Source organism: Lithobates pipiens, unplaced genomic scaffold (genome assembly GCF_037356315.1).
Source record: "Lithobates pipiens isolate NorthernLeopardFrog02 unplaced genomic scaffold, aLitPip1_a1.2 Scaffold_18, whole genome shotgun sequence".
Lineage (NCBI taxonomy): Eukaryota > Metazoa > Chordata > Amphibia > Anura > Ranidae > Lithobates > Lithobates pipiens.
Window position 1 is genome coordinate 598642747 of NW_027507758.1, and position 12260 is coordinate 598655006.

General features: G+C 41.3%; 1 protein-coding gene across 1 annotated transcript in view; it reads right to left on the minus strand.

Moving 5' to 3' along the window:
- EPHX2 (epoxide hydrolase 2) overlaps positions 1 to 12260 on the minus strand; it is a 185634-nt gene that overhangs the window by 162297 nt on the left and 11077 nt on the right. The window contains exons 2-3 of the mRNA XM_077489223.1: positions 11060 to 11144; positions 7467 to 7626 (exon numbers count right to left, since the gene is read on the minus strand). Of these exons, the coding sequence (XP_077345349.1) occupies positions 7467 to 7626; positions 11060 to 11144 (245 nt within the window). The remainder of the gene's footprint in view (positions 1 to 7466; positions 7627 to 11059; positions 11145 to 12260) is intronic.

The window sequence follows — 12260 nt, forward strand, 5'->3', positions numbered from 1 at the left end:
CATTTAGAGAAGTTAACAGTGTGCAGTGAAATCAGAGAAGGCCATTTCAGTACTGGAGAGGAGCCGCTACAACCATGCAAGACAAAAGGAAAGGCTGGAGGTCAGATTTAAATAACAGGTATTGACATAAGCAGACTCTAATCAGGTGCAAGGTCCATTGCTCCAAACCATGCTATATAGTGGCCTTGTAACCGGAGATTTGCACTGATTGGATTTACAGAGAGGAATGTTTCAGGGTGACACATACAAAACACACATGGAGACCAGTGACAGACTTAAGTAAATCGTTCATGCATGTCAGTTGATCTATTAACTGATATTTATTTATTTTTCCGCTTATTGTATATGAGCACATTCCTCCCCCCCCCCCCCCCCGCTGAACCTTGTCCTACTAGGAAGGCAATGAGAACTTTTGGCCCTCACTCACGAGATGCAACACCAAGTGTGCAGAAGACAGGCAGAGACAGTTATTTCAGGCACATATTTACTAAAATATAAAACTTTAAAACACACATATATATATATATATATATATATATATATATATATATATATATATATATATATATATATATATATAATAAAATTTGCACCATACTTTGTTTGCAGATGACAAAACATAAAAATCATAAGAAGACCCCACTAAAAAAAAAAAAAAAAAAAAAAAAAAAAAAACAGATGCCCCACAGTACATAATGCATGGAGTACTATATTATAAAAAAATACATATAAAATATAACATTTTTCATAGTACAGTACTCAATAAGTACCGTTGGGTATCTGATTTTCTTAGTGGGGTCTTATTATGATTTCGATGTTTTGTTGTCTGCAAACAAAGTATGGTGCAAAAAAATAACAATGGGCTATGGTAAGGTTTTATGGTGAGTAACTTACTTTTTTATATATATTTTTTTGGTGTTTAAAGTTTTATATTTTAGAAAATATGTGCCCGAAACACCAAAAAATATGCATAAAAAGTAAGTTACTCACCATAAAACCTTACCATAGCCCATTGTTATTTTTTTGCACCATACTTTGCAGACAACAAAACATCGAAATCATAATAAGACCCCACTAAGAAAATCAGATACCCCACAGTACTTATTGAGTACTATACTATGAACATTTTTATATTTTATATGTAGTTTTTTTTTTTTTTTTTTTTATATAATATAGTACTCCATACATTATGTACCGTGGGGTATCTGATTTACCAAGTGGGGTCTTACGATTTTGAGGTTTTGTTGGCCCACTGCAAACAAAGTATGGTACAAAAAATTAACAATGGGCTATGTTAAGGTTGCATGGTGTGTGTATAATATATATATATATATATATATATATATATATATATATATATACACACACACACACACACACACACATATATACACATATACATATACATACACACACACACACACACACACACACTATATCTCTCAATATAACTATATAACACATAGTATATACTGTATATTAGAAATGTGCATAACGGAAAAATTGGTTTAGTTTCAGATAGATTTGTTTCGTTATGGAATTCGTTTTGTTTAGTTTCGATTTTGTTAAATTTCTTTTTGTTTTCGTTATAGAAAATAAATAAATGAAAACTAATTAATGAATTCCAACTTTTCAGAATGATTAGAATTCGGATTGGTCGAAAAATGATCGACCGATTTGAATTCTGTGTGAAGAAATAGCTGGTTGTTAAGCAGCGGGCCGATGACCATGACTATGAGTCATCATCTGTCAGCTGGCTTCCCCCGCTGACAGATGAATGTAAAGATAAAAAGTGTTGGCAGTAGAAAAATGTTAGAAAAAAACAACGTGGGACCCCCCCCCCCCCCGAAATCCGAATCCATACCAGACCCTTATCCAAGCATGCAGCCCAGCAGGACAGAATGGGGGGTGGGAACAGACGATGTCATGCTGTTAGGCCCCATTCACACCTGAGCATAGCGTTTGCAGGCAGAAAATCACACGATTTTACTGCATTTTTACCGCGATTTTGCGGCGTTATTTTTTAACTGCGTTTTGCCGCGATTTTGCAGGGCAAAAGGTCACCAATGTAAAAATAAGTAAAAACACCCAAATCTTCCCGATTCGAGCGACAAAAAAGGGTCCAGAACTTGTTTGAGCTTCAGGCGTTCGGTTTCAGGTGACTTGGAGGGGAGATGTAAACCGTCTCCATTGAGAATAATCGATTTTTTCCCCTCCAGCGTTTTGTAGCTTCAGGCTTCAAGCTATAAAACGCTCAGGTGTGAATGGTGCCTTAGATCAATCCACAGCCAGTTCTCAAAGCCCTGGCTTGAGGAAAGGAGGTTCTCACCCAACATTTGACGGTACATAGCCTGTCCATCATTCCTTTTGATGCAGTGAAGTTGTCCCATCCCCTTAGCAGAAACACACCCCCAAACTATAATGTTTCTACCTCCATGTTTGACGGTGGAAGTGGTGTTCTTGGGGTCATAGTCAGTGTTCCTCCTCCTCCAAACACAGCGAGATGAGTTGATGCCAAAGATCTTGATTGATCACCCCCTGGTGTTAACTCTGACAGTGACATTTATACAGTAATCAATGCATTTTTATAGCACTGATTGCTGTATAAATGTCACTGGTCCCAAAAATGTGTCAGTCCGATTTGTCTGCCGCAATATCGCATTACTGCTAAAAATCACAGATCGCCGCCATTACTAGTAGAAAATAAATAAAAATAATAATAATAATACAAAATGCCAAAAAAACTATTCCCTATTTTGAAGACATTATAACTTTTGCGCCAACCAATCTATATACAAGCTTATTGTGGGGTTTTTTTTTGTGTTTTTCTGCCAAAAATATGTAGAAGAATACATATCGGCCTAAACTGAGGAAAAAAATTGTTTTATTTTTTTTGTTTTTTAAATTGGGATATTTATTATAGCAAAAAGATATTTTTTTTTTTCAAAAATTGTGGCTCTTTTTTGTTTATAGCGCAAAAAATAAAAAAGCGCAGAGGTGATCAAATACCATCAAAAGAAAGCTCTATTTTTGGGGAAAAAAAAAAAGGGATATAAATTTTGTTTGGGTACAACGTCCACGACCACGCAATTAGAGTGACACACTGCTGTACCGCAAAAAATGGCCTGGTCCGGAAGGGGGCAAATCCATCTGGGGCTGAAGTGGTTATAAATTAGTATTGTATGAACTTCTATAAATGAATAACTTTTCTTAATATTGAACTAATAATAATATTGATGATAATTTCACTACTAATACACTAATCACAATATAATATTATGAATAATTATATCATCAATAAAACATATGCAGATTAATATGAAATACATTGTTTAATATAAAAATTCTACTACAACGTCCTTTGCCCATAGCAGGGTAGGCTCCAGTTATATTTAACCAAACCCTTTTAAGCCCCTCCCACTGTTACCGCAATTTGGTTGTACCCACGTTTTTGTCTTTACATCTTGTAGGTCTGCCTTTTGTTCCAAAGGTCTGTGCCGAACATTTTGGGGTGTATTAAAATAATAGGGCCATGGTTTTGTGGGTGCGGTTACAAATAGGAACATTATTTTGTAGGTGTGATGTAACACTGGGCATGGTCAGTTAAGTGTTTTCCAATGTCATTTTGAAAATTTGGTAACCTTAACAAAAAAATATATATTTCTGACATTAGGTCCACTTCGACATTAGGTCCACTTCAAGTAGCTGTTATCTCATATAGTAGAGCATTGGTTTCCAAACTGCGGCCCTTTGCTTGATTTTATCCGGCCCTTGAGAGACCATTTCATCCACGGATACCAACAATGGGGCATTGTATTTTTCCACTGACATCAGGACCTTTTCTACTTCAATTGACCATAGTCCGGCCCCCACAAAAGTATTAAAGTGGAAGGAAAAACCCATCCATTTAACAGTTTAAGAAAAACAGTGGAGGAAATGTGACACTCCCATTGGTTGTGCTCTCAATCAAACTGTCAAACCATCCAATGGCTGGCGTTTTAAATGATCACATGTGCTGCATCATGGCAGTTGTAGATTAAATAGAGGCCAAGATGGTAGCTTCCTTGGCTCAAAACAACATAAGGGTTTACTTCCTCTTTAAGGACAGTAAACTGGTCCTTTGTTTAGAAAGTTTGGAGACCCCTGTAGTGGAGCATCCCACAAATTCACTGCTAGCACCATAAAGAACACCTTCCCGAACAGATGGGGACATTTCCTTTCCTTCATACACAACTGATATCCTCATTTCCTTTCTGCAAGCCATACAATTGGAAAGGACATCTGACATTTCTATTGATCATGGCTCACCTCCAATGTATCATTCATTCTAAATGAATAAGCTCAATTTCCATAAAGGTGAATTAAGTGGTAAGGCTCATGCCTGGCCCATTGTGAACAGGAACCACCTCTGAGGAACACTGAACCAAAATTCTTCTGTTAACCCGCCGCTCTTCCATAAATACTAACATTTGGAAGAGCAATTTCGAACTCTTGGCACAATGGTCCTAAGGAAACAGAGACCCACAGCTGCTGAGCAAAGAGGGATCCTCCTAAGAATAAAATGGAGATAGTGCTCCTAAGCATAGAGGAACTCATTGCCCCTAAACAAATAGGTACTCCCAAGCAGATAGAGACAGAGTGCTCCTAAGTAGTAGGGACCCAGTGCTTCAAAGTAGGTAGGGACACAACGCTCCTAAGCAAACAGGAACACAATACTCCCAAGCAAATAGGGACCCAATGCTCCTAAATGTAACACCCTCTACCATAGGTAGGTGCTAGAGTGAGTATTTTATGGTAAGCAACTGTCAGTACAGGTAAATTTAGGCAGGCCTATGCTTCAGGCTAGGCCTGTTTGTTTTTGATCTGGGGACAGGGATTGGTTAGTGTAGCAGTGGGTGTGATCACTTGTACTTTAGTTCAGAGGCGCCTCCCTTGCTTCCAGGGAGAATGTTCTGGAAGAGGAGCAGGGCCAAGAACTGGAGTGGCAGGCAGCTCATGCGAGGAGCCCTGAACAATCCCCAAATGGAATTGGCAGAAGGCAGGCCTCCCATATAGAGAGTCCCATGCCTCGTTCTGAGGCCGTTCTTCCGCAAGCCGGCATTTCCAACGTTCGGAAGCAACAACAAAACGAACAGCTTGATCAGATGGCCAGATTCCATCCCGGGGGAAACGTCCATGGAAACTTGTATACAATGCCCGCTATTCTTCCCTAAATGTGAGTGCACAATTTGTTGCCTAATAAATTTGGTATTTTAACTACTGCACCCAGAGGCACCTCTCCACTTGTTTTATTTTATAGGCCTCCCATATAAACGGAGGTAACAGGCAACTGGAAAGAGTTGTCGGCCGGGAGAAGTGGAGAATGGAGTACTAGACAGCAGCAGGAGGGCACTCCCATCTGGGGGGGTGCGCCGATCACGGGAGGAGGCCCAGGAGAACTGAGGGAACTTCATCCTTACACCGTGATGGGTGAAGTCCTCATCTTTACATGGTCATGTATGTGGAGTTCCTGCAGCAGAGGGGCAGGAGAAGCTGTTGGAATGTTACGGTCCAGTTAAGTTCTCCATCATGGACTTGGGGCAGAGAAAGGTCGGTGAGTGTACCACAGTGGAGAGCTGGATGTGGAGACATGCCAGGAAGTCTGGGAGGTAACTTCATCCTATCACGGTCATGGATGAAGTCCTCATCTTTACACGGTCATAGTTGAGGATTCCTGGAACAGAGGAGAGACTGTGGGGAATAGTGTCAAATCGATGCTGCCCGCGGGCACAGGATTTGCAAGCTGGACTAGCTGGGAACAATAGTCCACCGTTTAGCACATGCTACTAAACTACAAGGCCTCTGGGGAGAGGTACTGCAGACCTCTGGCCTAGTAGCAGCAACTAATCAGAGTCAGCATTAGAGACTATTCAGAGTGGGTTCTTTTGCACATAGAAGAGGATCTGTCAAGAAGCATAATGTGCTACAGAATATGTTTGTGCAGGAGGGAAGGATTCCTGGGAGCAATAGTCTGCAGGACTTACGCAGAGGAGGAGCAATAATCTGCATGGTGATACAGGGAAGAGACTGTAGATGTTATACATGTGCATCATTTCTTCAAGGCTCAAACAAAGTTCTAATTTATTAATATGATGGCAAAGTAATTCGCTCTATGGGAATCCCATATATCCTTTCCCCGCAACCAAGTTATATCCCCCCAATAAACAAAAACAAAACAAAGAAAATGACTGTTCATTGTCTCAAAAGCGATATATATGGAGGTCTAGCAACAGGGTGATATAGTGGATGTTAGTTACTAGTGGCAATACACCACTACATAAGCATAGAGGGACTTGGTACGCTTATGCAAATAGGGACCCAGTGCTTCCAAGCAGATAGAGACCCAGTGCTTCCAAGCAGATAGAGACCCAGTGCTTCCAAGCAGATAGAGACCCAGTGCTCCCATGCAGACAGAGATCCAGTGCTTCCTAGTAGGTAGGGACCCAATGCTCCTAAGCAGAGAGGAACTCAGTGCTCCTAAGCAAAGCAAAGTGGGACTTGGTACACCTACACAAATAGGGACCCAGTGCTCCCAAGCAGATAGAGATCCAGTGCTCCCAAGTCAGTAGGGACCCAGTGCTCCCAAGTCAGTAGGGACCCAGTGCTCCCAAGTCAGTAGGGACCCAGTGCTCCCAAGTCAGGAGGGACCCAGTGCTCCCAAGTCAGTAGGGACCCAGTGCTCCCAAGTCAGTAGGGACCCAGTGCTCCCAAGTACGGATGGATGAAATGCTCCAAAGAAGGTAAGATCCATAAGTAGGAAGGAACCCAGGCTCCTGAAGTAGGCAGGGACCCAGTTTGCCTAAGTAGGGAGGACACTCACACCTTCCTGTTATGTAGAAGATGTGGACTGGCTGACAGCACCCTACCATATTTAGCAGCAGGACTCAAGCATTAAACTCTATTGGGAACAACTTATGGACCTAAATAACAAAAATCATCACTGTGACCCTCTTACGTGACCCTTAGCTCCTGTTATTCCATAACACACTTCTGCTAAGTATAAGAAATCATTACTTCCACATCTCCTTAATGCGACCAAGAGCCTGATCCCAAGATCCTAGACCACCTTTGGTAGTAGAATGGATATTACATGGAAGAGATGACCATTCCTCAAAGGGTTGACTATAATACATACCACCAAATGTGGACAAGCTTTAAAAACACTTTAAAAATTCAGTCACCTGGAAACCTTTCCAGGAAACAGAGCCATCACTGGAAATCTGATGACAGCCACACAGCGTGCTAACCATCACCTAATGTCAGAGGTCACGCATCGGTTCTTCATATCTGCTCCGTTGTTTGTACGGAAAAAGAAAAATGTTAATAAAACATAAAAAAAAAAGAAGGAAGAAGAAAGAAAATAAAAAAGGAGGAACGATTACAGAAAGTTCACATTTCAGATATTTCATAAAAGCAGCAGATCTTACCGTGCTGTCTAAGGGCCCTAGCAGCTTTCAGCATGGGCTTATTGATGCCACCATTCTGATAGAGGTCTTGGAAGGCGGGCTCCAGGGAGAAGGACTCGGGAAGGGTGGCCCCGGACTCTTTGGCGAAAGCTTGGCACTCCTTGTTAATTTCTGAAACAAACTGACATGAACAACAAAGTGTGACTTCTGATGTACCGGATGTGTGCAGGGGACACAAGACAGCTCGGAATTTCTGGCAGGATCAACAGATTGGATTTTTTTTTTTTTTAGTGCAAGAAAAACTCCCCAAAAAAACAAATGGTAACTTTAACAGATCAAAGGGGTGTAAAAAAGAGGTTCATTGTTAGGGTTTAACTAATAATTATTTAGATCAAAGGTCTCCAACATTTTCAGGGCCACACTATATAATTTACAAATAATTGCAGGCCATAAAAAAAGCCCTACCAGAGTCCCACTTTTATTCAGAGCCTAGCTTAGGAGTCCTTCCTTACATCAGGATCCCTTTCAAAGCCCCCCTTTCATCAAAGTCTGTCATAGAAGTCCCCGTTTGAGACTCCCCTCTATATCAGGGTCCCTATCAGAACTCCCCTTACATCAGAGTCTGCCATAGGTGTTCTTCTTTACATCAGGGTCCCCATCAGAGCCCCTCCTTACATCAGGGTCCCCATCAGAGCCCCTCCTTACATCAGGCTCCCCATCAGAGCCCCTCCTTACATCAGGCTCCCCATCAGAGCCCCTCCTTACATCAGGCTCCCCATCAGAGCCCCTCCTTACATCAGGCTCCCCATCAGAGCCCCTCCTTACATCAGGCTCCCCATCAGAGCCCCTCCTTACATCAGGCTCCCCATCAGAGCCCCTCCTTACATCAGGGTCCCCATCAGAGTCTCCACTTGCATCAGGGTCCCCATCAGAGTCTCCACTTGCATCAGGGTCTCTATCAGAACTCCCCTTACATCAGAGCTGCCATAGGAGTCTTCCTTCACATCAGAGTCCCCATCAGAGACCCTCCTTACATCAGGGTCCCTTAACAGAGCCCCTCTTGCATCAGGGTCCCCATCAGAGTCCCCACTTGCATCAGGGTCTCTATCAGAACTCCCCTTACATCAGAGTCTGCCATAGGAGTCTTCCTTCACATCAGAGTCCCCATCAGAGACCCTCCTTACATCAGGGTCCCTTAACAGAGCCCCTCTTGCATCAGGGTCCCCACTTGCATTAGGGTCTGCCATAGGAGTCAACCTTTACATCAGTGTCTTCATCAGAGTTCTCCTTTATATCAGGGTCCCCACTTGCATCGGGGTCTCAGAGTTCCCCTTACATCAGAGTCTGCCATAGGAGTCCTCCTTTACATCAGGATCTCCATCAGAGCCCCTCCTTACATCAGGGTCCCTTAAAAGAGTCTCCCCTTACATCAGGGTCCCTTAAGAGAGTCTCCCCTTACATCAGGGTCCCTTAACAGAGCCCACCCATAATGAGAGTCCCCACTCAGAGCCCCTCATTACCTTAGGGTCCCTATCAAAATCCCCACTTACATCAAGCTGAGACCATGTGGTTGTAAACCTCAGACATATTATAGTTTATCCCCCTATGGTGTGTATTTGCCTCAATCCAGAGCTCTAAGGCTGGGTTCACATATGCTGTGGCTGCGGCTCACAGCAAGGGGTCCGGGCGTACCCGTTCACTGTGTCAGGTGCAAATCAGGTCTGAAGTTTTGGCTGAATTCACACCTGAAATGGAGCAGAAGACACACAGGACCTTTCTGCAATTCGGGCCGCAGCCACCCCCGAGATGTGTGAACCGGGCTCCATAGAGAGTCGGTCACATTCTCCTGTCATGCGAATTGGATGCGGGGGAAACCCTCATCCAAATTCGCATCAGTGTGAATCCAGTCTCAATGTAATTTCTGTCTGCTGCCTCCTTCCTCTGCAAATAGCATGAATAATTTCTGACAAGTTTTCATGGTACTAAGAGAAAAAAAAAAAAAAAAAGGGTGACAGGTTTTCTAACACCCCAGAGAATAAAATGGTGGCCATTGCAATACTTTCTGTCACCCCGTATTTGCGCAGCGGTCTTACAAGCGCACTTTTTTTGCAAAAAAAAAACAACACTTTTTTAAATTAAAAAATAAGACAACAGTAAAGTTAGCCCAATATTTTTTTTTTATACTGTGAAAGATAAGGTTACTCCGAGTAAATTGATACCCAACATGTCACACTTCAAAATTGTGCCCACTCGTGGAATGGCGACAAACTTACCGATAAAAATCTCCATAGGCGACGTTTTAAAAAATTCTACAGGTTGCATGTTTTGAGTTACAGAGGAGGTCTAGAGCTAGAATTATTGCTCTCGCTCTACCGATCTCGGCCGTATCTCACATGTGTGGTTTGAACACAGTTTATATATGCGGGCGCTGCTCACGTATGCGTTCGCTTCTTCATGTGAGCTCGGCGGGTCGGGGTGCAGTTAAAACCTTTTTTTTTTTTTTTTTTATTATTTATTTTAAAATTTTATTTCTACACTGTTCTTTTTTAAGAAAAAAAAAAATGGTGTCACTTTTATTCCTATTACAAGGAATGTAAACATCCCTGCGGTGCACTTTGAAAATGTTTTTTTTTCTTTCTTTTTCTTATTTATTTTACCTTTTGTTTAAAAACACTTTTTATTTCGTTTTCCACATTTACAAAAAACAGTAAAAAATATTTTTCTTATACATAATATTTCAAATCACTTTGTTTTACCTTTTATTTTGTATTTTTACACTATTTAAAAAAATAAATAAATGTGTCACTTTTATTCCTATTACAAGGAATGTAAACATCCCTGCGGAGCACGTTTAAAAAAATGTTCTCTCTTTGTTTTTTCTTATTTATTCTACCTTTTATTTTTACACCATTTAAAAAAAAAAAAATGGTGTCACTTTTATTCCTATTACAATCAACGTAAACATCCCTGCAGTGCACGTTGAAATATTTTCCTTTTTTATTTTCTTATTTATTTTACCTTTTATTTTTACACTATTTAAAAAAAAAAAAAATATGTCACTTTTATTCCTATTACAAGGAATGTAAACATCCCTGCGGTGCACATTGAAAAAATTTTCTTTTCTTTTTTTTTCTTATTTATTTTACCTTTTATTTTGTATTTTTACACTGTTTTAAAAAAATTTAAAAAAATGGTGTCACTTTTATTCCTATTACAAGGAATGTAAACATCCCTTGTAATAGAAAAAAAGCATGAGAGGTCCTCTTAAATATGAGATCTGGGGTCAAAAAGATCTCACATCTCATATTTACACTAAAATGCAATAAAAAAATGTTTCTTTAAGAGCTATGGTGATGTTTTGACGTTGCTTCTGCCCTGCTATGGTATGGAGATGGGTGGGGACCATCTTCCCCTCACTCAGCTTCATACCCAGGAAGGAGAAGGACTCGATCCTCCTCGTCGTCCGGCGGTCCGGTTTCCGATAATGGTGGTCTCTGCGGCGGATTCGCCACAAGATCACTTTTATCGGCGGCGGGATGCAATTTGGATCCCTGGATCTATAGTGCGGAGTCATAATACAGCAATTCATTTGAATAATTCCAGCTTTGTATTACCTGGGAGAACGGGATTTGTCCTCTCTCAGCCCGGGGCAAAGGTCCATCCTCACCGCTCTTCACAAATACTTTCAAGAAGAAACCGCTGCCGACACAACACAAAAAAAAAAAAAAAAAGATTTTTTTTTGTAAAGAAATGTCTTTTTATATATGGACACATTTACATTATTTATATACAGTTGTGCTCAAAAGTTTGCATACCCCGGCAGAAATTGTGAAATTTTGGCACCAATATTGAAAATATGACAGGCCATGTCTTGTTTAAAACAGGGCAGACTCATTTGCTTTGCTTTGATCTAGGAGCCAGCTAAAATAAAAATTTTAGGAGCCAGTTTTTATTTTTATTTTTTTAACCACTTTCCATGCGGGTCATTTTTCACACTTCGCTCCTACATGTAAAAATCTATTTTTTTTTTTTCCCTAGAATATTACGGTACTAGAAATCTTAAAGAGGAAGTAAACCCTGATGAGTTTACTTCCTCTTTCATTCCCTGCAAAGGCAAAGCATAATGGACTACTATGCATCGCATCGCATCGCATAGTAGTCCATTATGTGTCACTTACCTGACACAGGAGCCAGCGAAGTCACCGCTGTCCCCTGTAGTCCGGCGCATCCATCTTCTCGGTGGGGTCTCGCAGCTCCGCCACTGTCATTCGGCGAAGCTGCGATGACGTCACTCCCGTGCATGCGCACGGGAGCCGACACGCGCGGCAGCTCCATCGTTGAGAATGCCGCGCTCAGTGCGCCTGCGCGCCGCTGTCTACGGCGCATGCTCCGTAGACAGCGGTGCCTGTTTGCGGGCAAATATCTCCTAAACCATATAGGTTTAGGAGATATATCTTGGACCTACATGTAAGTCTTAATCTAGGCTTACATGTAGGTCAAAGTGGTTTGTAAGGGTTTACAACCACTTTAACATACAGTGCCTTGCGAAAGTATTCGGCCCCCTTGAACTTTTCAAACTTTTGCCACATTTCAGGCTTCAAACATAAAGATATAAAATTTTTATTTTTTGTGAAGAATCACCAACAAGTGGGACACAATTGTGAAGTGGAACGAAATCTATTGGATTTTTGAAACTTTTTTAACTAATAAAAAAATCTAAAGTGGGGCGTGCAAAATTATTCGGCCCCCTTGCGTTAATACTTTGTAGAGCCACCTTTTGCTGCGATTACAGCTGCAAGTCGCTTGGGGTATGTC